We start from the raw sequence: 27,102 nt of genomic DNA, 5'->3' as shown, positions 1-27,102 counted from the left end.
ATAAATATAGTAAATCTGAAAATAAATATAAATAGTCGAATAATTTATTTTGTCCGATACCCAGTCTCTGTACAATATGATAAGTTTGCCAATAATATGGCGATATACTGTTTATATTTTTTAAATATCTTCTCGAAAGTTTTATAATATTCGAAGAAATATACAGTGAAAAATTTTCTCTCATAATATTATACATGTATATTTATATAGGTACGTATTATTACGGAATGATATGATTCTTCATCAGTACTGGACGTTAAATCCGAAAACGATTGTAAGTCACATTATGCTTGGACATACAACAACAGAGAGTATTTCTCACAAATTCATGCTATCAATAGCTGGAGCAAGATATTCCAAGAGAAGCTGAAAGTGATTCTATAAGAATGAAATCAATATGATTTCATTTTGAAAACGTTCCAAATTTATCAGTTTTATGCACTACTGACCAAAATCTATTTATGAAATGGCGAACTCTTACAGTTAGACTACTAAAAAGATTTAATTTTTAATATTATAAACATAGTATTTCTAATATATACAAAAATAAAAACATCTTAAATCAACTCGTCAGTATTCTCCATGGATGTGCTACACTTTGCAGTTTACCTGATAAATTTCGGATCAAATATAATCTGCAAATATAACCAAAGCGACCTAGTAGATGTTAAATTCAACTGTTTTCAGCTCGATGCATTGGAACTGCAGGCTGAAATTTACACCACTTTCAAATTTTGCCAATTCTGTGCACTGACCAAGACCGGAACAACTTTTTCGTGGATTTATTCTTCACTTCCTTCCCATGCCCAATTTGTATTTCCAACGATGCGCCATTATTCAATGCTAGCCAAGTATGCACGTCGTTGGTAGCCGCAGAAGCACCTGTAAAGATATTTTAGAGCCCAACTTAGTCGACGAGTCGCAAAAATCTGCACTCAACGGCAGTCAGAACTTAATGTAGCATGACAAAAATCGTAACGTAATAATATGGTATGTAATTACCACTTAGAAGTTCGTGAAGTGTAACTCTGCGGCTGGCCAACAGCTCCTTGTTGGAGCTGCGAATTTCGAAAATAAGAGAAGATTGCCGGGATACTTCATCGCTATCAATTTGGAAGTCAACGCCAAACTGTGGATTGGGCATTGCCGGAAGAAGGCGAGACTTTGTCAATGTCTTACCGCCGTTAGTGGAAGACGACATTTTCTCTGGACTTGTGCACCTATAAGTTATTTCATTATAAAATATTATGTAGATACTTCTATCAGAGATTCATTAAAGAATTTGTTTTCTCTTGCATAAACAATCAACTTACGCTTGAAACTTCACCCGACAATAAAGCTGGGCAATATGAGCAACATGGAGACCTTGGGCTTGTAGTACTTTTCCTTCAACACCGGAATACTTTTCTCTGGTGCCATTGATTGCTTTCAAGTCTGCAGATAATCAGGGATAATTTTTTTTTAAAATTAGTTTAATCGTGCAGCTCAATACTACGTTCAAAGTATTTTAGCACAAGCTCACTGACCTCTCGTTCCACGCAGGTTCGGACTTGGCTGCCTTATCCTCCCAAGCATGTCCGGTTGCGAAACTGCATGGGAGAGACCGGCACTCTGAAGTAACTCCGTCGCATCAGCTTCCCCACCTCCTCGAGGTTCCAAACTCAGTGCGACACCTTTCGCAGTGTCTCCCTTATCCTCGATATTAACTTCAGATCGAAATCTGCGAAGTTTGAGTCCCCGTTTAACCTGATAAAAGTCGGAAATCGGTATAAACCTAGTCGATTTAACGAAAAGAATATGTCGAATCTCACCTTCTGCTTCATTACTCGAAAACTGTTGTACTGAGGCGTCTTCTTCCCAAAACCATTATCAGGGCTTGGTGTCAAACTGTGATGCGATGATCTTCTTTCCCCAAATTTTTCTAGGGTGCTACTATCAACGCCATCCTCTGCGTTATCGCCGCTCACTGTGCTGGTATCCCGCCCAGACCAACCAGTTGCCAGACCGTTTACTTCACCCGATTCTTTGCTAGTCGTACTGGTCTTATCTACATCATTCCAAACACAAATTTCCATGAAACAATTAGAACAAGACACAATCACTTGTTTCAACAAAATAATAATTACATACCAGGTAGATGGACTATGGCTGGCGGTTTAATCAAGGTGACAGTGCGAGGAGGCGGTGGAGGAGGAACCACCGGTCCCAGATGCAATCTCATTTTAGATTTTTCCATTGATGGCCGTCGAACAACAGTTGCGACAGCATCTGGCTCTGCATCCTGCCGTGTGGAAGAATCACTGACGGTACTTGCCGCATACGTGCTCTGCGTCTGAGAAAGCAGATGATCAGAGTTAAAACAGAGTTTCCCAAAAATTTGATACCAGAAAAATTTTACTTCCAGTTCCTTCAACAACAGATCAGTAAACAGAGGACGATATACAGCTGGAAACAATCCTACAACTACTGTAAATTACGTCCACCTCAGATTCTTCGGAGAGAACTTTGATCTTGAGCTCAACAGATCCTGATTTGGTTCCCTTGAGTATGAACCAATGGGACTGATCGCTGCTCGACAGTTTTCTTATATCTTCTAGGGCTAATGACACTTTTCCGAGATAATCTTTCATCCCAAAAGTATCGTGATCCCACAGCATCTGAATATGGAGTAACTAGGTCATATGCTATACTTATTTCTAATATTTTTTTTCACTGGGAATGGCAAGATTCTTACAATGTCCAAATTTTCTCCGGCCCTCGGCAATCCCATGATTGAACTTTCATCCCAGCAGGGATTCAGAGTTTTCTTTTTTATGCTGCTTTTATACTTTGTTTCATTGTTCAGTCTCAGTTCGCAGAATGGATCGCTGAAACCGTTTAAATCTTTTGCAACGAGGTCTTTTGCTCGTAACAAGGTGACCTCCATCAATCCACTGCCTGTCGACAAAAGGCTTGATATATCTGAGGAGGCAGGGTCTGCATCTCGATGTATTAGAAGCATTTTCTGAAAATTAATAGTTGATTACTTTTAACACTTGTCAATATTAACAGTCTATGATACAATGGCCATCGTTGAGCATACCATCTTTGAAAAACTATGAAGAAAATGTGTAATTTACCGCTTGTTGCATCCATGGAAGACTGTTTCGCTTCATCTTAGGATCATCATCAGATCCTATGGGTGCGATGCTTCCACGTCTACTAGAGACCACTTGTTGAACACTTCTGACTGGATGGAAAAGCACAGAAACTGTCACAGTTGATGACCCACTTGAACCGCTAAGAGTCAGTTCTCTTCTGACGATCCATCTAGTGCCCTGAAAATTTGATGGTTTATTGTCTGTCCGGATGTCAGTAATTATTCTAATTCGAATTCTTTACAGAAACCGTTTGTACACGTTTACCTGTGATAAAGAAAGCATAGCCAGACCCAGCATGTCCGTATCTGCCATTTTAGATATATTCCATGAACATATAACGAAACTCAGAGAAACTTGAGTGTAGTCTTGTACAAGAAACTGCGTCCTGGCCTCCCATCTTGGCGAGCTTGTGCCCCGGACGTAATGTGTAGTTTTTACCTGTGAAAGTTAATTATCCCTATTGAATGTATATTTTTTTGATTTTCCCAATTCGGCAAGAAGAGAAATGTTGATAAACACGTGAAATTAATTTTATTACTTGCTTTTTTACGATTATTGAAGAGCATACAATACGGATTGCAGTGGGAGGGATCGCTGTTGATAAGATCCTCCGCCGAATGTATGTAAACAACGAGCACACCTGGTAAGAAAAAAAAGAATTGCATAATTGACAGTGCACACAGCCGGAAAGCATTGTGTATTGCAGTTTTTTCGTTTAGTGAAACACAAACTTCGCAATGTTGAAATAAATTGCATGTTGTTTGTGCGTGCTCTGGTGCACCAATAATGAGAAAAATCGTGTAAGACCATGCCTGACAAACAATTCAATTAACATTCGGTCGATTCGCAATTTACCTGCTCTTTGCTTTCGGTACGAATTTTTTCGAGTCACTGAAAATGTTAAAAACCAAAGCTAAGTAACATAATGAGAGTAAGGCACAGGCGAATGGCAAATAATCAGCTTTGGATACAGGACCTATGACTTTCTTCATCCTCAATACTTGGTCAAACTTTATCCAAAGCCTCCATTGATTATTCAATACTCATCGCTATTCTATTTCATCTTCATTTGCATCTCCAAGTCTCACAGGATTATAATAGACTCAGTTAACCAACATTCACCAGCAAAACATTGTCGTTTTAATTACCCGAGGGATGGAGGCTTTCATCCAGTGATTCTGGCTGTGGTAAATCGGGTTCCAAGGTGGGCAGTGAGCTGTACTCCAGCCTAGCATTGATATTGGGAATATTGGCGCTACTTCGTGATGGTTTTTTCTGTTGCAGCACACTCTCAACCCTGTATATAGAATATGATTACCAATTTGCCAGCAAAATTTTACATTTTCTATTCAAAAGATACATGATTTAATCGCTCTTACACAGTAGAATTTTCCCAGTTGTACACACCCAGCGCCAGCTCAAATTGAGCCAGAGTTATGGTGCTGACCAGCCTTTTGGCTTTCAGTTTTATGCTGATTCGTTCATTCTCCAACGACCCGACGAGAAAAGACACATCTTCCGTCCAGCTGGCGCAAAGATGTGGCGTCACTAGTCGCTGGTCGCCTATGGTGACCACCAACCACCTAACTTCGTCCGTTGTAGTTCCTACCAACCAAAAATTAACACAACTCTGTGAGAAATTGTCAGTTTGCAAGAGAATCCACTTTAAAAGTACAAATATAAACCAAGGTCTGATTTTCAATGCATGAAAGTTACCTGAGACCGTGTTGCTTTGGCTGAGGGTGACGGTAAGGACTCCGTGAGGTGTATCATGCGGTACGCAATCCAGACCTGGTCCAGGTCTCTCCTGCGCTCGAAGGTCCAATTCAAGATGTCCGGGATCGACTATCCAGCTTGCAAGAGCATCAGAGACGACCGCATGGATCCATGTCTTTACCAGGGGCACCTCCATCATTTGGACAGCGCGAAGGACCCTGACACTAAACCAGACATCTGGCTTTTCTACGAAACTGACGCTGAGGTGCGTTACGTGTGGAAATGGAGCTGCGGAGTTCAGTGTCAGAGTTGCCAACACCGTACCAGCAAGAGACAGTTTTTCAACCGCAACATCAATGTCCATCCCAACTCTGCGAGACAATCCATTATTTTGTCAATAGGCAAGGAATCGAGAAAGTTGGATGAAGAAGGAAGTGGCTCACCCTTTTCCAAAGAGCCTGGTTGTGATGAGCATCCTGAATTGCTCGCAGTCCAATCGAAGATCAGCTTCAACAGAGAGTTTACTGAAGCCGGGTCTTGCGGCAGGTCCATCGTCATCTCCGCTGTAATCCAGGGCTCTAACACGCGTTATACAGGGTGTCTGTTCCCCAAAAGTGAGTTCTCGCAGTTCCAATGGACCTTATTCGATATTTTGAAACTTTAATCACATTCTCGGGGTGTCTTCTATGATTAGACCCCGTAATTCAGGATGGTTTACAATAATCTTAATTTATGGCTTACCAAGTATCCCGGGTTTTGACTCATTCAAAATTGGCTCCAATCGTTCCTTGGCAAGAGTGAATATACTTCCCGCGCTGAATCTCCACCTGCATTGTGAATCTGATAATGAATAATAGTATGTGTGTAGGTATTTTAAGAGTGATATGGAAATGAAAAACATGCTTTGTATTTTCTTTTTTTCTCTCTTCTTTGTTTTGCTGTATATTGAGATTTGAAATTGGTAATTCTTTGAACAAAATTCAACGTTCAAGAAACGATTTACAATTACATTTAGCGAATAAAATTATTGTAAACAACTGAGTTAGATCCAATCTATTTAAACAATTTTGAAAATACAAAAATAAGGATTTCATCCACCAAAATTCAATTTTTATGGTACAGAAAAATATCCTATTCATTCTTCTCTATAATTAAGAGTTGAGTGAATGTATGCATAAATTAAGGTGTATTATCCTGTGTAGTTTTTATACTTTTTTAACTATGGTTGTAAATTGTTGAGTAAAATTCGATATTATTGCGAAAATCAACCAGTTTCACGATTTCATAGGTACCCATTGCATCACTTCTGAAAGTTTTGTCCATCGCTTCAGTAAAAATGAAAAAGAATTAAAAATACGAAGAATCTTTCGACGGGACTCGAATCCCGAGCGTCGTTCAGTAGTGCAGATCGGGATTGGTCAGACTGTAAAGGATTTCGCAATGAACAGGCTGCAGTAGTCAAAGTGACATGTAACCAGACACGCCGCCTGCTGCAGTAGTAACGCCGTCACGAGTCAGCCGGCGCGGGGATATTCGCAATTTATGCATCCAGGATTTCAACGAGCTTCAATTTATGCCGGACTAGTTTGCGGGAGGCATGCGGTACAAATGCTAGAAAATTTACGTTGATATGCATGCACACGACGATATCGGGATCGACAATCTACGCGTCGAAAGACGCGCCTGTTTGACGATGGAAAATACACAAGATTGATTTTTTATTATCTTTTTTCGCACCGTGTCGACTGAATGTAAAGAAATCATAGCCCGTAGAGAGCTTGAAAGAAAATTATTCTGGTGTCAGGTAGAGAAGGAAGTTTTTATTTACTGCCGCATGGAGATGCATTTATGAATGATGAAAAAGAAGATAGGAAAACTCGGCAGTCTTTCGTGTACCTACGTAATACCTCACAGATTGATCTTTACATGCTTCGCCGCGTACGAGAGTTCATACGAATTGCTGCCTGCAGGGCCTTATGCACGCATTGCAACCGCATTACACGGTTTAACATAGCTGCGGATCACTGCTATTAGGTATAGGTGTATGCAAATTATACAAGTGGGTAGATAACTCTTGGACACGTCGACGTTACATTCCACTTGAGGTAAACTATCACTGCTATCGCCCCCGCAAAGTGAACCTCGAGAAAATACAACCATGCTTCATGATAAATCACTCGCGGCCCTCTTCTGTAATACATTCGACCACCCGTGATACGCAAACGGGAGCAAAATACGGGTTTCATTAAACACTTAAGGTTTAATATTGTACCTGTATTCGGATGGAAGATAATTGACGTGGGTATATTTATTTTTTGTAGATATTTTATCGGAAATTAAACCTGCAGACTAATAAATATACAATAAATGGCTTTGATTGCTTTTTATTTTCGCCGAAACATCTATGACTCAACTCAAATAGCAAGTGACGGAGAACGTGACGACAACAAAGGGTGGAAAGGAATGTTGGGGAAAAAAACCACGTAACTGAGAGGATTAAGAGGATTGATTTTGCCCGCAGATATACAGCTCGGCAATTTCCAGCCAATCGCATAACAAAGCAACCGTCGTGATAAATAATTGATTATACGATTATACGATTATAGGAGCGAGGTAAGTTATTATAGCGAACGAGAATGGATTGGAAAACGGTGATTCTCGGATTCTTTGAAGGATCGGCAAATCGATTTTTATCGAACGAACAAATAATAGATACACAACGTGCGCTCGCTGCTTTAGGACGGATACTTTAAACGACATTGAATTCTTTGACGCCCGGGATATTGTCGGTTAGTTGCACCGACTGTTACGTGGGTGTGCCTTACGAAAGGCTTGCGTCTTTCATCGGCCATAATTCCTAGATTCTCAAAGAGAAACGGACTTTTATAGCTAAAGAATGACAGGGAAAGAAAATTCGGTGATATGAGTAAAAAAAATTAGTTTCACGATGCGACGTTTAGGTAACAACGAATTTGCGTTACTCTCAATCTATAGTCTAAATCCGTGCTTTGTAGCTTATCTTAACGCGATTGAAGATAACCGGGGAACTAGAACGAAACAAATTTGAAAAGCGTGTATTATAACATTTGCACAATCACTTTTCCACAATCACGAACAGTCATCAGTTTGCGGTGCTGTTCATTAACCGCGAATATTAACATTCGTACATATTGTACCTCACGTATGTACATTAGGATGTTTCATTTTTTTAAATTTCTTTCCGTTGAAGGTGCCGCTTGGAAAATTTGTGACAAATACTGTCGTAAAACCTGGAGGCGGTAGGAAAATATTTAGAGATCGCTATCAATTATTGTAATATTTTTTATTTATTTTTATGGTGTGATCTCTAAATATTTTCCTACCTCCTCCAGGTTTTACAGTAATATTCGTTTATTTCAGTATTTGTCACAAATTTTTCAGGTGACGTGTTAAAAAAAAAAATGTTAAAAAAGAACCCCCCTAAATGTACATATCGGCATCGGTTATAACGCATCAAGAGAAATATACATGCACGTGTAGGCATAAATATTTTCCTTGCTTCTCGACTGCACGGTCAAGGAAGTAGTCGACTGGTCGACTGGAGACGCGGCCGTCGCGTTTTAGAACGTGAAAGGCGCGTTGCGGGTACCACAACTCGCAAAGGGAATGTGGAATGTGGAATGTTTACAAATGTCTATACTCCAGCAGCAGTCGGCAGCTGCCCTACGACTGGTCTAACTCGTACAACGGTCCGCAGTTCATGGACTGACTGACTGACTGACTCCGCAGGACTCTTGGCACCCAAACGCAGCAGCAGCAGCAGCAGCAGCAGCAGCAACAGCGACGGAGTTCATTCACCCATCATGATCGTTAAACTGGCCCCGTAATAATGTTAATGTCCGTGCCAGCTCCGATATTCGATACCGTGTACAGAAATCGGCGAATCAATTGTAACTACATCGTTCCTTTCATTCTCATCTTCACTTCTCGATCCACATACTTTGCGTTGTAGTAAGTTTGAGCTTGTTTTATGTACCAGCGATTTATCAGCAGGCTCAGCCACTCAGCAGTCTCGTCCTTGTAGAGCGCCCTGCGCCGACGAAGCCTCGACAATTCGTGTTGAAGGGCTGTTTGCAGAAGCCGCGACAGCCTCGCTCGGAATATCGTTCCAACGAGGGCGAGAACCAGGACTAACCATGCCAGGGACAAACCGGCTGCCCCAACGACCCACGCAACCAAGAGGGCGACCCCGAGATAAAGAGCACCTCGCACCGCCTCCGCGTCACGCTGAAAACATACGCGGAGGGAAAGGATTGGTTGAGTCGAGTGATATTCGTTCGATTCAAATAAAGACTGTAGTCGAATGAGGAGAACCGAATCAAGCCTTTGAATGATCGTGCTGTTTATCTATTTATTCAAGACAACACGGCGCGAGTTCTTTGCGATAATGTGAATTTTGTATCAAGAAAATGCGCGATTGAAATGACTGAAAATTTGATTCAACGCATCTCAATCGTTCTGTTTTAAAATTGTGAAATTGTTGTATCAAAACAAATAACGGATACTAGATTGAAGCGAATGGACTCCAGCAAAATCTAATTTGATTCAATTCCTTTTTCCTCCATCTACATGCACATATATTTACATTCGAAATGTATATCGTATATCTGAAAAACTCCGGTTCAAAATTCTATTCTGCAAAGCGTTACAAGGAAAAAACCGTAAGTGAAGATCTCCTGGGTTCAAGTTGACCGCAGTGACTAGCTGACAGATTTCAAGGTATACCAATTCAACCAGCACGTTCTAGACAAAAGAGATGAAAATAAATAAATGATTAGAGTCGATACCCTTAAGCACCCAAGGCGTGAAAAGTTGGTCGTAAATCAATCCGAGGCTGCGTGACCACGGTGTCTGTATCGACGGTCTCAAGCTTTACGCGTAGACACGGTACGTTGTACCCTGTCTCATATCGCAACACCGAGATTGTAACGAAGTAAATAATACACGGTTTTAAATTAGGGGGCGTCGGTGGCTCGAGTCGACCGAAGGTACAACGCACAACAGGCTTATCTAACTTATGCCGGGTCTTACGAGTTTCACGTATGAATACACAATTTCGCCTCCCCCGAAGCGAGATTCTGTGATTTAGATAACAATTTTAGCCTCGACTCGGCCTTACACGCGATATTCAAATTAAAGAGGTAAAAAAATATGTAAAACAAAGGGAAAGCTCTACAGCCTGTGTAAAATTTCACACGCGTAAACTGTGCGTCCATCGAGTTGACGGGGAATAATCAAGTAAATAAAGAAATGCAAGAGTATTCTTAGACTGTAAGAAAAACCTCTGTCTTCTGGGCCAAGGCGAGGGCGACGGCGAACTCGTCATCCTGCGTCGCCAAGTCGTCCGTGCTCATCGTCGCGACGCCTCCGAGACCCCCTGCAGGGCCACCCACGGGGATCTGGAGGGTGGTTAAGGGATTTCCAGCCAGATATACTGCCGGCGGTCTTTCCCCAGGGCTGCAGCTTCCGCTACCCTCTCGTTTCCCTGCGAAGATGCGTCAGCGTGTTAAAACAGTAAAAGGAATGCGTTCGTTGTGAACGGCGGAGGGTTTCTTTTCGTACCGCAGGTAGGGGCGGGGTTGAAATTTCGAATTTTAAAAGTTCCGAAAGCGTCCGATTCCGAATTTCACGCCGGGGAAAGTTAAAGTAAAGAATTCGGAATGATCTTGGTGAAATTTCACCAATTTGATCTTTCTTTGTTTTGGTTTTTCCGATTTTTTACACCCACTCGTTGAGTATATTTTAATTGAGTATATTCGGAACTTTTCTCTATCGTAACTTGAATTTTCGGAATCTTGCATTCCGGAACTTTGACCCGTCGGGTATCCGACCATTCGAAACTTTGTCGTTTCTTCAAAGTTTGATTTCTTTACTTCAAGTTTCGCCGCCAAATAATTCGGAATTAGACGCTTTCGGAACTTTTCAAGTACGTAACTTCAACCCGGCCACCGCAGGTACGCGCGTGTAATAATACTCTTGGATCGAAAACAACTCGTTTACGAGTACATTCCGTGTAGGAATGGTCAGCCTGCGGCGATCCTTACAATTATGGGAACAGTTTCCGGTTCGCTTGTTCCCAAATCGCTTGTAGGGGGGGGGGGGGGAGGGTCGACGAATAAGTGGAGCGCAACCTTGGCAGAATTAAGCGCTTCCAAAGCACCTAAAGAGATAAGGTGCGGAATTAAATTGCACTTTCACCTCTGACCTCCGAAACACCGCGTCGCGAAATTTCCGTAATCCTGCAGCCTGATCGAAGATCAGATCAAGAGATTGATCGATTGATCAACTGCCGGAACAAGTGAATACGTTTAATTGTAGCGGGATATTTTTACCCTGGTATATTAAATTTGCGCTTCGACGTTTTACGAAATTAAGCAGGGAGCCCAGGTTGGCGGAGCGGTTGATTCGAGCAACTGATCGTTACTTAGTTTCAGGTGCATCGCGTGATTCGAGGAAACTTTCATAAGCTTAATCCGTACCGCCTGTGTGTTTATCCGTGATATTATACAGGCTTCGATGCGGTGTAGAGAAACACAGACAGATTACAACGAACATTATTGATCAAATATAATCTGTTAGATCATGCGCCCTTCGTCGTTACCTTTGTAATCCTGGATTAAGTTCCTACGATTAATTAATGAAGAACTGTGTAACCGAGTACGTCTCGTATTTGTGAGGAAATTTCAGACGCATGTCGGAGTCGAAATTTAACGGCTATTTTAGAGGAGCGCCTACGTAGGGCTCGAAGACAGTAAAGTAGGTTCTATTTCAATGGCATTTTGGGTCCTAATTTGACAATAAAAATGTGAAATACAAAAAATACGATTAAAACGTGTGAAATCAAATTAAAATCCAAATAAATAAAGGGTTTTTGTATTCGTGGGAACGTTGAACGAATACGGTTGAAATGCGATACTTAATATTCAAATGTTATCGATACTAGTCAAAATTATGTCAAAATAGCCCTTGGATCATTCATCGTTGACACTCGAATGTCGCTGTAATAATATATCTATAGATGAGGAGTTACAGGTCCAATGGAGAAGCTGTAAATCGAATAGCGTGAAAATTAGGTTCAATCGTTTATCAAGAGTGTCAAAGTAGGATTAGAGACTTTAATTTTTTTTGAAGTTGGAAGTTCGACGTAGGGTTTGTCCTAAAATCCTTAGGAGTTAGGATGAGCCGTATCCACCTTCACGAGGAGCGCGGCACTAATAAGCTTCGCAAGTAATGATATCCTATATATTGTTCAAATTTAGCACGGTTTGATTTATGGAGGAAATGAGGTTTATCGATCGCAGTTGTTACACTCGGTATACATGTGCGTTTAATATACGAATATTAAATTAGCGAGTTTGCATATGCCGTAAGCTTATTATTACGGATATGTTATTAATTAACACGAAATAACCGCAGGTAATATTCTCAAGGAAAAAAGCGTCATGTTTAGGTATGTACAGTACCTTTCTTCAGTGACGCAGCCCTCTTCAAATGACGCGCCATGAAACTGGAAAAAATCTGCATGCTTCAATTCCAACGAGCCATCCGAGCTATAATAGATCCACTATAAGGCCCACGTTTTTCTCCTTAGGAGTATTTCTCTCTTTTCTCTTCCAGCCTTCGCTTCGTGCAATCTCTGTTATTTATTTTGAAATCGCTGTTTATTTGTCAGTCCGCGATTTGATGTCATCGCGCGTCACAAAACCGTTATTATTATAGTCCACCGTCATTTTATCACAACCTATACTCGTAAATTCCTTACAAATTTCACGTCGCGCAAAGCCATAAATTTCAACGAATTATCATCAAGACAATTTAGAGACCGTGTAAATAATTTTCATTTTTTCCATCGTTTTCTTGCGAACGCGTCAAAAACTTTGCGGTACAATTATAAGCATTACGCAGCGAGTCCAACTTTGTGTTTTACAATAGCTAAACAGCAGCTCGTGAGAAGTTAAAAATACTACGAAATATAAGGAACAACTTTTTACGGATATAATTGCTTACGTGGCAATTACTGTACGCGAATTGGCGTTGTTCCGACTACTTTGTCCTAGTCGATGATAAATGTACCTACATACGTTGGCCGATTATCTTTCGAGGGCATCTTCTATTCGCGGGTGTTACTACAATCCCATGGGAACCGCGAATACATTTATGGAACAACTCCGATGGGCAGGAGGCACGTCGTACTCTAGATTGAAATTGCGATTGCTGAAAGGCGTGCAGCTGTTGTAGACGGAGCGATTCGTTATTCATTACGTACACAAAGTTTCATTTATCAATGTGAAAATTGAGACAGTTAAAAGGATTGATTATAATCAGAGACCGATGTCTGCGAATCGAAATCTTAAGCGAGGATCGGAGATTATTTGAAAAAAAAAAAAAAAAAACTGATCGTTTCATCCGAATTTCAATCTTGGAGATATTTCTCTCGCCTGAAAGTAAACTGCAGAACGTTTTTACGACCGAAAGCGAGTTAAATCACTATGAGCGCTTATTCTCGTCCGTTCGTAAAAGTCGGAAAGTTTCTTTGAAGCACGACGGTTCGTACAGTCCTTGGACGAGTACAATTCGCGTATGATTTTACTCGGCAGGATCTCGAAACCTCACCTTGATAAGAATTGTTTAATATTTCGCACACTCACTGAGACTACGATTGTGCGAAGTGGGTATAAACCACTTGCGATTAATTGTGGTAACGGTGATTCGCGAACAGTTCGGACGAGAAGTAGCGCGAAAATAAGCAACACCGACAATTTTCGCTCTACCGTGGACCCGCCAGTTGGTGTTCTGACCTTTGGTCAAGTAGAAACCCGCGAGTAAAATGACACGTGTGGGAAAATTGGCGTTGGTGTATGACAGCGATAATTGACGATTTGATTGTTATACACTCGAGTCCAGTGCGACGTTGCAAATTGATGGGGCGGGGTTGAAGTTCCGAATTTGAAAAGTTCCAAAAGTCTCTAATTCCGAATTATTTGCTGGCAAAACTTGGAGTAAAGAAATCAAGCTTTGAGGAAACAACAAAGTTTCAAATGGTCGGAAAGCCGACGGATCAAGTTTGATTTTTTCGCTTCAATTTTCACAAAATAATAATTAAAAATTTGGCGCTTTCGCAACTTTTCAAATTCGTAATTTCAACCCAGCCCCAACTGTAACCGCGGTCAAAATCGGTCTATATAATCTCTCCTGGGTGTAGTTTTACGTGTAATTGGCAAAAATTGCGCGAACTAATTTCACGGTAATTCTAGAGAACGCTGGCTGTGTTATCTGTATAGTATACGTATAGAGTGGGCTCGATATAACGCACTGACACTGTTGTTTGTGCATAAAATATAAACGCGTTTCCGCCTATTCTCTCCCTCCTTCACTCCGACCGCCACTAATTCCTCCTTCACAGTGCACAAGGAGTTTATTTTCGATTTACAGAAACGGCTGATCGTAATTGCAACCCAATTTCAGAACGCCAATGACCGATAATAAACCGAGTAAGGCCGCCGTTGAGCCTCCCGAATTTATAAACCCAAACCTCCGAACTCTGGCCTTACTTTCATTGCGATTCTTATTTTTGGCATTACTGCCGCAGAGTCGACTTTTCGGACTAGATGAACCACGAAACGTAGGCAAGGTTCGAAGAAAGCGTCGTGGTCGGTCAGTGCGTATTAAAAATATTTAAAATCAATAGATTTTCGCGCCGATTCCTTGCACATTGTCATCCGTCAGATCTCACTGACGTAGGAATCTGCAACGGATTGACGCAAAAAAAAAAAAAAAAACTCGGCCATATACAAATGTATGGAATAATAAACGCGCGTGAAAAATATCGATATACGAATGATACGATTATACGAGGGTTGATTCCGACTTGGCGTTTTTCTCGATGATTGACAACCGCGTTTACGCGATCCTCCGGTTCACCACGTGCCGATCTCGCGTGTAGCTTCTCTGCGTAATCCGGACGACTCGGCTGGACTGACGGTGTCCGACTAAAACGACACCCGTCCGAACATCCTCGTCCAGGTCGTCGGTTATACCCTTTTGCCCGAGCAACGCGCCCGCGCCTTCGTCCTCGTCCTCGTCCTCTTGCCCCCTGATCCTTGCCTCGTACCTGCAGCTATAGCCACGCGATGTTTTCCGGCCCCTGATGGACGTGCGTAATATAGAGGATCGCCGGTGGCGATGGCGTGCGAATGTGGGCCGAATCCAACGGTTGCAGGGGAGGTCGAAAAATAGTTTCGGGGAAAACCAATCGACCGAATAAACTCGTCTAGGATTCGGTCGGTATAATAAAACCCTATGGCAAATGCCCTCATTTTGAACGGTATATCATAATCGATAAACTGAAATTATTTTCCTCGTTAATTGTCAAAGTTTTGGTACATAACTTGTATGATATGTTATAAGTTGTTCATGGCGAGAAAGGAATTCTTGAACCAATGAAATAGATTTTGTTGGAGTCCGTTCGCTTCAATCTTGTATCCCTTGTTTGTTACAAATACGATGACTTCGATTCAACAATCTCGATTTAGTCAAGCGAATGCCTTGATTCGAAGAAAGCCTTTCTTGTCGCGAGTGAGTGAAGCTTTCGATGTGTTTCCGAAATTGAGTCGACTAAATATCATTTCATTCGACGTTTATCGCATTGTTCCTCCAAGCAGCATGTTCGTCGGCACAAACGATTAGGTACTTCAAATCAAATAGGTACATGAATTTAGCCAGCAAAAAATTTACATCGATCCGAATGCCGTACTTCGTTGATCTAATCGGAGGTTGTTTGGCGCAACTGGTTGAATCGGTTGCACTGATTTTTTTACGAAGTGAAATAAATAACACTTTGCTTTGAAACAAGTAGAGAATATATTCGTCGCAAACATCGGTATGCTGGTATTATAAACGGCCACTAGGCGATGAACTTTCTCGATACGAAAGTCGCTTCAGAGATTGTTGTAAAATCGTACATATACAACGATAAGTTTTCGCGTTTTATCCATTGAATGTCGAGTAAATCCAGCAAAATTTTGAGTCACTAGAATTATAATTGATATCATTCGAAGAATACGTCTTGTGCGCTTAAATAACTCAAATGTTCGGTCAATGCAAAAGATTTTTGTAACGACAAAATTCATTAGCTATTTCAACCACTGATCTCTTGACTCGACAAAACGTGAATTAAAACAAGCTCAATTTGTTTTGGTACAACAATTTCACATTTTTAAAACAAAACCATTGAGATGCGCTCAATCAAATTTTCAGTCATTTCAATCTCACATTTTCGCAACAAACTCGCGCCGTGTTGTCTTGAATAACTAGATAATCAGCATGATCATTCGAAGACTTGATTCAATTCGCTATCAAGTTGTCGCAAGTATTTTATTGAATTGAGCAAATATCGGCTTCGCCGTATTTGACTATAGCGCTTGTTTGAATCAAGCGAATCATCACTTAACTCAAACAATCCTTTCCCTCCGTGCGTACAAAGACTTACGGACGAAAGTAAGAACCATTTGACCTGCGTAGAAGGAAATAAAGGAACGGAATACATAATACACCGTACAAGACGTACGCCTCGGCGGTATTCCGTTGGGCAATACTGCAGACGCTAATTATATTCAAACGCAGGTTGAATACCTACGCGGAGGGTCGAGACTACAATACGTGGATGAGAATGATAATTACGAAAGCACGCGGCGCGTCGCGGGTTGCGTATAGACAGGCGATATCGTAAAACGTCAACGCAGTCCGATATTTTTTTCTACGACGACGATAGTAAAGTCGAGTCACAGAACTTTAGCATAAAACTGTGTGTATACGGTGTACAGCATCCTTACACGCATTACACGCATATGTATGCAAGCTGGCGCACGCTTCCCGGTATATATTAACATATATTTTAAATTTACGAAGGGACTGGTCCGCGGCCCGTTAACGGTTAAGTCCCGGTTAAGCAACCGCGTTACACCCGTAACATTACAGCTTCAGCTTACTTGCACCGACTTGCTTCGATCTCGTTAAAAATCTGAACGTCACATTCGGTGAGAAATTTTTTTGCCGAAATTTCGCGTCGAAATAAAGAAGAGAGCGGATGATCGAACGAAAAATGGAAACCAGTCATCGCACTCATCGCTGTTCTCGTGTCCGAGGATGCAGGGAGTGACGAATGAGGAGTGGAACGGCTGGTTCTTCCCGGTTCTTATAGTTTAAAGACCGTTATGGGTGCGAGTCGTCGTCGTTGTCGTATTAACGAAGTCGGAGAGCCGGCTTGTTGGGCGGTTTTTTTCATCTCTTTTCGTATTATTTCTTTTTTTTTCTCTTTCTTTTCTTTTACTACGCCGTTTCACTCCATTCTCCTTCTTTTCTACTATTTTCTTTATTTCTTTGTTGGGCAACATCTGTCGCACGCTGCAGGCAGGCAGGTAGGTAGAGGTAGGTAGGTATAGGTGCAGCTGAGATACGTACGAGGTATATGGTATATTACGTATATACATGCATGTATGGATACGCGGTTCCCTGCGATGTGTGCTCTACACGTGCAGCATATACACGTAACATCTTCACACACACACACACACACACAGAGGGAGGAAGAGAGGGAGAGAGATATGTTCTCGCCGTGAACGCAAGGTGCACCGATCCCTACGGGGTGTCCGAAAAATACACCCGCAACACTCGACGCTACGCACGATATTGTGCGAAACCCATCCTCGTTACACGATCTGATATTATTTATAACTCGGCGGGTCTGCGTCAAAATACTGCCTATAATTTCATGCGTGGGAGACGTAAATAAAAAATCAGACGGTTTATAGAGCAGGGCGAAAATGAATCGGGGAATTTTCTTTTTCTTTTTGCTCCGATTATACACAGTAACCTGGTTGAATGAATTTTTGACCATTAGCTTTTTGTCGGAATTAGTTTTCGTGGAACGAATTTACCACTCTGTATACCCTGTCGCCCATCAGGTATGTAAATCAAATGACTTCCGGAGTCTTTTTACACCGTGTGTATTTCCCCTATACGCTGCGTTGCGGGGTATTATACAGCATTATATTGAAATACACAACTAATTTTAATGGACGAGGTACAGAATGCCGCGGGAAATGTTTACATCGAGTTTTAAAAACCAGTCCGACAACTAGTTTCGAAATTCTTAAACAGTTTCAACGCCACCGGCCGTGAATAGTGATTATCGTTCAGACGGCTTTTTATACGAGACTCCACACGTGGGTATCTGGGGTGTCGTTTAATTTTTAATTAGTAATCTTAATACAGAATCTTAGGTTAACGCTTGCTTATCGGCTGATATGGATAGATGTATAACAATTTGAGAAATTTATATCGATTCTCTTCGTTGTTTAACCCTTCGTCCCATCGAATGTCATGCATCGATGCGCGCAAAACTCGTGTTTTTACCGATGAAAATAATTTCTACGATGTCCTATGAATTTTTTAAAAAACTTTGGACATTTCGCAGAATTTTGTACCAAAAATTGTAAATATGCATAGTTTCTCATAAATTGTATGCTTTAAGTAAAAACAATCGCAAGATACTAAAATTTTTTTACGAAAATTAACAACTCTTTACGTAAACCTATGCATATTTTCAATTTTATACAAAATAATACGAAATGTTCAAATTTCTGTAAAAATTCGTTGTATTAGAAATTTTTACCAGGGTTAAGATGATATATTAAACTATAAATACAGGAATAACTCACGTGCTCAGAAATGTTGTTCAGTTAAAATTTCTATCTGGTGTATGATTTCCTCGTCACGTGTCATCGGTGCTTACTATAACCGGCACTAATTCCGTTGACGGCATAAAACACTGAGAAATCCACTCGCGCGACTCGACTTACGGATGATTATTGTCGAAACTCCTGATGTCTGTAAAAGCGGATGCAATAACGATGTATAAAAGACATTCAGTACGGACAGATACGCAGATATCCACATCGATAGTTATAAAAACGGCACCCGCTCACCGTGACCACCGTGGCAACACTGACCTGGGACCACAGAATCAAGTTACAGAGAGTTTCTTCTATCCCTTCTTCGAGTTATCCCCGAGCAGAGGAGTCCTAGTATTTCCAGTCTCAGATCGACTTATCTCTCTCTCTCTCTCTCTCTTTCTCTCACTCGCTCTTCGCTCGCTCTTCACTCGTCAGGGATCGACTCGAACCGATCAACCGGCTTGAACTGCGGTGACGAAGCAACCCCGAGCAGCTAGCTACGCGGCCTAGCTTCTTCCAGGCTTCAGGTGGCACTCGTAGAAGCTGTTTGGTGATCGGTGAAACCGGCCCAACTCCCATAAGTCCCCAAACCGAAACGTATGCGCGCGTAACTCATGCGTAATCCACGCACGCCGCGTCTCTCCGTTCGTTACGGAGAACAGGATTTACTACGAGTATAACTAGATATACGTTCCCTCTCCCTCTCTTATATTTCCCTCGCACGCCGATCCGAGCGAGCTTCTTGTAATAATTACGACTGAGAATAAAATATCCTACTCCCGTAAGCAAAGATGAATCGTTATATAAGACGGCTTGCTGGCGCCACACTTGCGTCGCTTTACAAGCGACGTTAGCTGCTGGCTGAGGCTGACTAAGGGCTTCGTTCAGCCACGGGGTTGATGCACATGTGCAGGGAACCCCGTGTGTTGTTCGCGTTGGGGGTACGGGAAAAACCGAGGGGAGTGAAAGAGCCCTGACATCGAGTGCCAATGAACGTCGCCGGGCGTGCATATATACGTCTGTGTGTTATTCACGAGTGAATCGTGAACGTGAATCGAACCCCCCCCATTTCTCTCTCCATACGTAGGACGAGAAGAGGGCCCCTGGTGCTGTACATTCTTGTCCGGTCGTATGTGGCATGCCTCCTAGATATGCGTGTGTTTATTACACGCTTTGAGCGCAACACTCACTTCGACGGTCTGGTCTAAGGTCGGTCTATTATTGTCAAACGAACAAACGGTCGCCAACATAATCAAACTATTTCTGAGATTGAGTTATCTTTAAACTGTATATATTTCTGCTAGCGAACTGGGATGAGAGATTTTGTTCGATAAAAATTCTACGGACGTAACGTCGTCTTTGACATTGCAGGTATTTTGATTTCAGCGTTCCTTTATTATAATAAATAATGTCGTATAATCCTTAAAGTCCCGGTACGTGAGGACTGATCTATATTTTGAAAATAATTCTCAATCTCAATAATTTTCAATCAATTAGCGCGAACTAAGTGAAATCGTACTGTGCTAATTTGAGCATGATTTCAGTGTAGCTCTAATAGGTATCGCGTTATATAATGCTACAATTTATTTGACAAAATTTAGGTAAATAAATACATCAAATTAATTTTTCATCCCAAAAATTTTCCACAAATGTTACTCAATGAATTGTGCATATGATGATAATTTCCTACTCACATTTTATTTGTTCAACGATATGATACTCAACTAATTTTGAGTATGTGTATAAATATATGCGTGAAAATACTCGAGTGAAATTTGAATTTGATTACAGTTAGACCCGTTTAAACGCTGTGCTGTTCACGCTTTGGTCTCATTGTCAGCTGCCCCGTTTCAATTAAGATCCTGCACCTAGTTAACCAACACATGGCGCACGTATGTAGGGTGGCTAGCAAACAGGGGTGGGTACAGCTTCTGGTGCACAATGAACGCATCGCCATTGCCCGTATTGTTTCCCTATGAATTACGCACAATGCCGTCATATACACTCCAGATTGGTACCGCGATATTGTTTCAGCTTGCCGAAACGTAATAAAGAAAACCCCAATCTTTCACGCGCGACTCCGGCGCAAATGCAATTTGAATTTGAATTTTAACTGCATATGAAGGAATCTACTTTTACATAACGCGAAATAAATTTACATAACGTGTGAATGCGTTTACGAGTACTGAAAAGACCACTTTTAAGCCCTAGGAGTTTAAAGTGGTCCTTTCTAGACCGCGCGCATGCGCTGTCGCGAATGAATCTGACGTTGTGCGACCCTAACCTCAATTTTGTGCTTCGTGAAAAAACGTGTAACATACACTTGTTACATGAAGAATCGTGTGCAACGAGGAGGCAACGGTCTTTTCGCCTCGCATATTTGCAATATTCGTCTTCGGCTTCACCTACGACTCATATTGCAAACGTACGCTCGGCCTAAAAAGACCGAGTTTGCCCGTTACGCAATATACTTGCCAATTGGCAGAATATCTGATTTACCGACGGACTCAAAATGACATAATAAGCTATTAATGATTGAAGACAGAGCGCGCTGTCGGCGTAAAAAGGGTTTGTGATTAAAAAAAATCGATTCGATTGTTTGAGGCGGTGTCGTCTGCTCCTGTCACTGTCATTGCGAGGAGCGTATTTCCCTGGCAGACTTAAAGTCGTGATATTGTACAGTGAGTTAGAAATTTATAGAGCGATTTTCAAAGGATAATGGAAGGACCAGGGGTGAGTTTGGTAAAATTATTCAAACGACGTTCGTTCTCATCGACCGCACTGATTTAACACGAAATATACATTTCACAGGATAATGCTGCGGAGCTGGGAGAGATTGAAAACGTTAGAGTGGTCGTTCGTGTTAGACCACTTAACGGAAAGGAGTTGGACGGTCACTGTAAGAATATAACAAAAGTTGACTCTCTGAACAGTGAAATATTGGTCGAAAATCCTCACGCTGCTCCCGGGGAACCACCAAAACTGTTTTCCTTCGACGCAGTTTTCGATACAGACTCATCACAGGTTGACATATACAACGAAACAGCCAGGCCGATCGTCGACAAGGTTCTTCAAGGCTACAATGGGACGATACTTGCTTACGGGCAAACGGGAACTGGTAAAACCTACACCATGTCTGGCGCCAAGACTTCCCCACAGCTAAGAGGCATCATTCCGAACACCTTTGCTCATATATTTGGCCACATCGCTAAGGCTGACGAAAATCAGAAGTAATTACCAGCCGCGAGTTATTCAATTTGATCATGTCAATTGCAGAATAAATATTTACTGATATTTACGTGACTGAACTAAAATAATATGAATTTCATCTCAGACTACATTTTTGCAGGTTCTTAGTTCGCGCCACATACTTGGAGATTTACAACGAAGAAGTTAGAGATTTGTTAGGAAAGGATCAAAATACTCGTTTAGAAGTCAAAGAGAGACCGGACATTGGTGTATTCGTTAAAGACCTAAGCGGATATGTGGTCAATAATGCCGATGACTTGGACCGCATCATGACCCTAGGAAATAAGAATCGTGAGCCTATTTAATCGCTGTTCAACGGCTATTCTTAAAGACACAAAGTCACCTCAAGATAATCCATTATTTATTTAATTTAAGGGGTTGTCGGCGCAACCGCGATGAACGTTTCCAGTTCTAGGTCCCATGCGATATTCACCATAACTGTCGAGTCCAGTCAACTAGGCGACGATGGAGAACAACACGTTAAAATGGGAAAACTTCACCTTGTAGATTTAGCTGTGTGTATTTCTTCACAGTATATAGATCGAATTTTGAATTGCTAAATTCCAACATCGAAAGTACAGCGAGATTTAAAACCTTGATATTTCAGGGCTCAGAGAGGCAAAGTAAAACCAAAGCGACAGGAGTCCGTCTGAGAGAGGCTACAAAGATTAATTTGTCTCTGTCGACACTGGGCAATGTTATATCCGCACTTGTTGACGGACAAAGTTCACACGTCCCGTACAGAAACTCTAAACTAACAAGATTGCTGCAGGATTCGCTGGGTGGAAATTCGAAAACTTTAATGGTGACTATTTACCCAGCATTCGTGATTGTGACAATTTCTTTCTTGAATGAACAATGAACCAAGTTTGAATGGATTAATGTTTTTCGCAGTGCGCAAACATTAGCCCTGCTGACATGAACTACGATGAAACTATAAGTACTCTAAGGTACGCCAATCGAGCTAAAAATATTAAGAACCGAGCTAGAATTAACGAGGACCCCAAGGACGCCCTACTTCGCCAGTTCCAAGTTGAAATTGAAGAGCTGCGTAAACAACTCGAAGAAAATGGTACAGGAGTTTCTGAGTCTGATCCCGAGACCGAAGATTCTGATGATAATTTTGAGTCGAAGTGTGATAGAAAAACCAGACATAGACAGAGCCAAATACTTTCAATGGATCAACTTGAAGATGGTGAAGTAGAATTGAGAGAAAAAATGGACAAGGCAGAGAGGCACGACAAAAGCCCAGATGACAAAGATGTCATCGAGCTAAAGAGAACGCAGTGAGTTTTTATGTTCGGTATGAAAAGAAAAATAACACCCACAATAACACTTGATAATCAATATCAAATAAAAACTGTTCATTTTTTGTCTTAGAAGCGAGAAAGAAGCGTTAAGGGAAAAAATGCAAAACTTGCAAAACAAAATTCTAGTCGGAGGTGAGAATTTATTGGAAAAAGCCGAGGCTCAGGAACAGCTACTCGCGGCATCTGCAATTGAGCTGGACCAAAGAAAGAGCCGAGAAGAACAGCTGAAGAAAGCTATTGAAGAAAAAGAGGCTGAACGCATAGACATCGAAGAGAAATACTCGTCCCTGCAAGAAGAGGCTGCAGGAAAAACAAAAAAATTAGGCAGAGTCTACACGATGCTGATGTCTGCCAAGGCGGAATTATCGGACTTGCAACAAGAGCATCAGCGAGAGATGGAAGATCTCCTGGAAGGTGTACGAGAAATTGGACGAGAATTACAACTGCACGAACTCGTTCTCAACAACTACATACCTGTTCAATATCAGGTAAGTAAACTGAGGTGCAGAAAATTAATCATTATTACCAACTTTGTCCTGACCGGCATAATATTTTCCAGACGATGATCGAAAGGTACGTTCATTGGAACGAAGACATTGGGGAGTGGCAATTGAAATGCGTAGCGTACACAGGAAACAATATGAGAAAAGCACAAGCCACACCTTCGACCGGAAGCAACAAAGATGTAAGTGGAAATTGTGATTCTAATCGAAAGCTTGGAATATTGACAAACTTGCATGCTACAATTTCTGTTACAGCAACCACAGCCTGATCTCTCTAACATCTACCTTTCGTACAACACGGGCACGGAAAGCAGTCTTGCCCAACCAAAAAAGTTGAGAGGTCGGTCGGGTGTTCCGAGGCCGACCACTGCTCATCGACGACCCCCTCGCTAAGCATTATTTTTAAGCAAAACCATAAGCTAGATATTTATTTTTCATAGTGTATTTTAATTGTCTTTTTTTTTTAATTACCACTTTATTTAAAGAATTGGTATCATTTTAACGGAATGGATATGCAAGGACTCGATTGAGAGGTAGTTTTAGCACGAATATTAGCTCATTATAGAACTCGTTATTGTTTATGTAAAAACTGCTTTACTTTTTATGATACGTATTTTAGGTAAGGATTATAAATTATTGTTCCTGAATTATTTTATATTCATATACAAATGTCTGTTTGACGAGTCAGTAAATCTACGTCAATCTGCTTTGATTGCTGATGATAAAAAGTATGTAAAGAAATCTTCAATTCGTTGTACAGAATAATTGTAACATCGAGGGAACATCTGATGCTTTGCAGCTTAATTTTTTAAATATCTTTTTTTAACGACAAGATTGACGATCTGATTAGTAATTAATATACGTATACTGCAGCTTTTTAATAGTAATAAATCCGACAAATCACCAGCAATATGTTTTTACATTATTGCAACAAATCTATGTCGATGACTTTTAATCTCTTTTCTCAAATTTAATTAAAGTAAACTCACGAGCAACGTGTTATTTATCCACTCATGTAAAACCATTTATATCCGCAATTTGAATAAACAAATCGTAAATATTATAAAAGATCCTATTTCTATTAATATTTCAAATTCAGTATGAAAACTTTCCCCGTATTAATATAAGAAGCAAAATTATGTCTTTTATCAAACACTTATAATTTCATATTGTACTGTATTTTTATCATCAACAGGTACCCAATGCTCATGAATCCACTTTTTAATAAAATTGCAGTGAATTTGTCGCGTCTGAATCACGCTAGATGGATCATGGGGATTACTTGCCCTGAGATCTAGATGGTGAGCGCCTTCTGGTATGAGAATTGCCACTGTCGATGACGAAACGTTTGATAAAACTCCACCAGTTGACCAAGGGTCCAACAATCCATTACTGAAAATTTTATAAGCAATGCAATAATTGATGCACGATATGAAGTCACTGTCAGTTCCAAGACTAAATAAACAGCAAACGCACCTAAACACGATGTTACTAGCTGCGGATAGATCCTGACATCCATATTCCTCGCAGGCTAGATAAGGCTGGGGTCTTGACTTGAAATTCTGGTAGCAGTCGTCGCTAAATTTCTTGAAATCCCAAGGAATTTTTTCGAACATGTCATCCACGCCATTGGTACACATGGGCATGACCATCTCTGTGCAAGATTGATACGACCACCCTTTGCTATCCAGATTTGGAGAAGAGTTTTCGCTCACAGATAAGCACTTGCTGTTTCCTGTGCCATTTGTAAACACACTAATCGCTTTGTTGAGATCAAGAAGAAGCGCCATGTCGTTCTGATTCGAGTTCGTCAAGTAGCTGCAGACTTTCTACACGAGCAAAAATATTCATAGATATACATGTTATTTGAGTTTGATTCAATTCTTTTACTTTGAAAAGAGTGAAATTTTTCATATCAGAATAGAACTTACAGATATTGGATACGCAGGTAATGGCGCTAAGAAGTTTGACGCGTATGGATAGTTTACCATTGCTAAATTTCCGTAAATATCGGTCAGAAAGTCCTTCAGCACTTTGATGTCTGATGAATTTTTCAACGGCTGGCACAATTTCCAATTTTCTGAAAACCATTTCCTCCCATTTTCTGTAAAATAAATTAAATTATTCTATCCGTGAAGATGTCCCCGACTGTAGGAAATAGCAGATATAACTGATGCTAATAAAATAATATTGTGTCTCACCAGTTGAGGTGACGTTTGCGATTGCTGTCCACGATTTGAGAATTGTTTGCGGACATTCTGGATGGGCAATGCGAAAATCTGATGTGACGACTCTCGCAAATGCGCCGCATTCGGTGATACCAGTGAATTGCAGGATCGGAGCCGAAGCTGCGATTGCTCTGAAATTTTCAGGTGGATTATTTATCGCATTACTAGCAAGGCTTCGCATTCAAAAGAGACTTTTGCAACTATCACCCTTTGACAAGGTGTGGATACTTCATCCGCATCCATGCGCTAAGCATTCCACCGTAAGAGCCTCCAAATACAATGACAGAGCTATGTCTCATGTTCGAAGCTGATTTTAGAAAACTTATCAAGTCAGCGTAATCAGCTAAGGCTTGTTGGCTTGTTAAATATCCGAGATGACTAGAATCTGAATAAGATTCGTTACCAAACGGCATAGATTTTCCGTAATAGCGATGCTCAGCAAAGATTAAACATGCGCCAAAGGTTGGTGCAATTTCCCACATAAAACCCTGCAAGAAAATAATTGGATATCAGTATCAACTCTGCACATAATTCAAAACTTGTACAAACAAGGGGCAACGCTTTAAACTTGCACGCAACCAATTTGTAATAAGCTCACTGACTTCCAGAATAATCGGCATGCAGTGATAGAATTTTCAACATATAGTAATAATGCTAATTGTTTACGTGTACTGTGCAATCTCTCACCGTATTTTGAGCAAAGAGTTCGATGTCCCCTTCATTTCCTGTGTAAAAGAATATAGGTGGATCATTGCCCCTCTGCCATGTGTCGTTAACAAGGTATCGCATCTCAAATGTAGCGTTCATTGAAAAACTGAAATGATCGAGCTAGGAAAAAAACAGTTGTCAATTTCAACGGTGAGTTATTCCTTGTAGTTAAATAAGAAAACAAATTACTGACTGATTACAAGATACAACAAACTTGTTCACTCACGGGTACTCGAAACTTTTTGATCACAAAGTCATACTTGATGTCTTCTACTGCCTGGTTTTGAGCTGGTTTAAATTTACCATATTCTATTGAGCTAGCAGAAGTAATGTAACAACAGAATAATGCATTTATTAAACCAAAAGCAGTAGGGAGATCCATCATGACCGACTGCTCGAGGAACACTGAGGTTGCAATCACAAACCAGTGAACGTTGACCTCTATCAATCCTCAACACATACGTACAATGATATGA

At 41.0% G+C, this 27,102-nt stretch overlaps 3 protein-coding genes across 6 annotated transcripts; 1 reads left to right on the top strand and 2 right to left on the bottom strand.

Moving 5' to 3' along the window:
• Positions 1-28: 28 nt before the first annotated feature.
• Positions 29-19,271, bottom strand: LOC124186081 (tricalbin-1-like). 2 transcript variants are annotated; one of them, XM_046577449.1, is made up of 22 exons: positions 18,905-19,271; positions 18,614-18,782; positions 12,359-12,531; positions 10,178-10,380; positions 8,836-9,122; positions 5,598-5,683; positions 5,300-5,495; positions 4,857-5,227; positions 4,520-4,745; positions 4,289-4,437; positions 3,996-4,031; positions 3,683-3,780; positions 3,405-3,578; positions 3,120-3,317; positions 2,735-3,004; positions 2,484-2,657; positions 2,131-2,332; positions 1,812-2,047; positions 1,527-1,746; positions 1,314-1,434; positions 1,003-1,220; positions 29-882 (listed from the first exon to the last, which is right to left on the bottom strand). In XM_046577449.1, exons 3-22 carry the CDS (start codon positions 12,417-12,419, stop codon positions 728-730), a joined length of 3,681 nt encoding a protein of 1,226 aa, XP_046433405.1. In that variant the 5' UTR covers positions 12,420-12,531; positions 18,614-18,782; positions 18,905-19,271; the 3' UTR covers positions 29-727. The 2 variants fall into 2 exon arrangements, with proteins under 2 accessions (XP_046433405.1, XP_046433406.1); XM_046577450.1 differs by lacking the exons at positions 18,614-18,782; positions 18,905-19,271 and having other exon boundaries at positions 8,872-9,122; positions 12,359-13,692.
• Positions 19,272-21,203: 1,932 nt separating this feature from the next.
• Positions 21,204-24,760, top strand: LOC124186982 (kinesin-like protein KIF3A). Of its 2 annotated transcripts, none has more exons than XM_046579200.1 (9): positions 21,204-21,361; positions 21,440-21,858; positions 21,978-22,168; positions 22,253-22,392; positions 22,485-22,682; positions 22,772-23,163; positions 23,258-23,675; positions 23,747-23,872; positions 23,946-24,760. In XM_046579200.1, exons 1-9 carry the CDS (start codon positions 21,347-21,349, stop codon positions 24,081-24,083), a joined length of 2,037 nt encoding a protein of 678 aa, XP_046435156.1. In that variant the 5' UTR covers positions 21,204-21,346; the 3' UTR covers positions 24,084-24,760. The 2 variants fall into 2 exon arrangements, with proteins under 2 accessions (XP_046435156.1, XP_046435155.1); XM_046579199.1 differs by having other exon boundaries at positions 21,963-22,168.
• On the bottom strand, positions 24,144-27,080 carry LOC124186983 (lysosomal Pro-X carboxypeptidase). Of its 2 annotated transcripts, none has more exons than XM_046579201.1 (7): positions 26,853-27,080; positions 26,606-26,746; positions 26,126-26,406; positions 25,892-26,049; positions 25,622-25,794; positions 25,167-25,519; positions 24,144-25,082 (listed from the first exon to the last, which is right to left on the bottom strand). In XM_046579201.1, the coding sequence occupies exons 1-7, from the start codon at positions 27,009-27,011 to the stop codon at positions 24,839-24,841; spliced, it is 1,509 nt and encodes a 502-aa protein (XP_046435157.1). In that variant the 5' UTR covers positions 27,012-27,080; the 3' UTR covers positions 24,144-24,838. The 2 variants fall into 2 exon arrangements, with proteins under 2 accessions (XP_046435157.1, XP_046435158.1); XM_046579202.1 differs by having other exon boundaries at positions 26,820-26,859.
• Positions 27,081-27,102: the final 22 nt, after the last annotated feature.

Source organism: Neodiprion fabricii, chromosome 7 (assembly GCF_021155785.1).
Source record: "Neodiprion fabricii isolate iyNeoFabr1 chromosome 7, iyNeoFabr1.1, whole genome shotgun sequence".
NCBI classification, from domain to species: Eukaryota; Metazoa; Arthropoda; class Insecta; order Hymenoptera; family Diprionidae; genus Neodiprion; species Neodiprion fabricii.
This window is presented reverse-complemented; position numbering and strand designations above follow the sequence as displayed.

Coding starts and splice junctions, on each gene's coding strand:
- LOC124186081 (XM_046577449.1), bottom strand. CDS start 12,419: ATGCAGATTTTTTCCAGTTTCATGGCGCGTCATTTGAAGAGGGCTGCG. Junction 10,381..12,358: donor GGCTGCGTCACTGAAGAAAG/GTACTGTACATA, acceptor GCATCTTCGCAG/GGAAACGAGAGGGTAGCGGA. Junction 1,435..1,526: donor GAACCTGCGTGGAACGAGAG/GTCAGTGAGCTT, acceptor GATTATCTGCAG/ACTTGAAAGCAATCAATGGC.
- LOC124186983 (XM_046579201.1), bottom strand. CDS start 27,011: ATGATGGATCTCCCTACTGCTTTTGGTTTAATAAATGCATTATTCTGT. Junction 26,747..26,852: donor TCAAAAAGTTTCGAGTACCC/GTGAGTGAACAA, acceptor TTTTTTTCCTAG/CTCGATCATTTCAGTTTTTC. Junction 25,795..25,891: donor CGCAAACGTCACCTCAACTG/GTGAGACACAAT, acceptor TTTATTTTACAG/AAAATGGGAGGAAATGGTTT.
- LOC124186982 (XM_046579199.1), top strand. Junction 22,169..22,252: donor GACCCTAGGAAATAAGAATC/GTGAGCCTATTT, acceptor ATTTAATTTAAG/GGGTTGTCGGCGCAACCGCG. Junction 22,683..22,771: donor GAAATTCGAAAACTTTAATG/GTGACTATTTAC, acceptor TGTTTTTCGCAG/TGCGCAAACATTAGCCCTGC.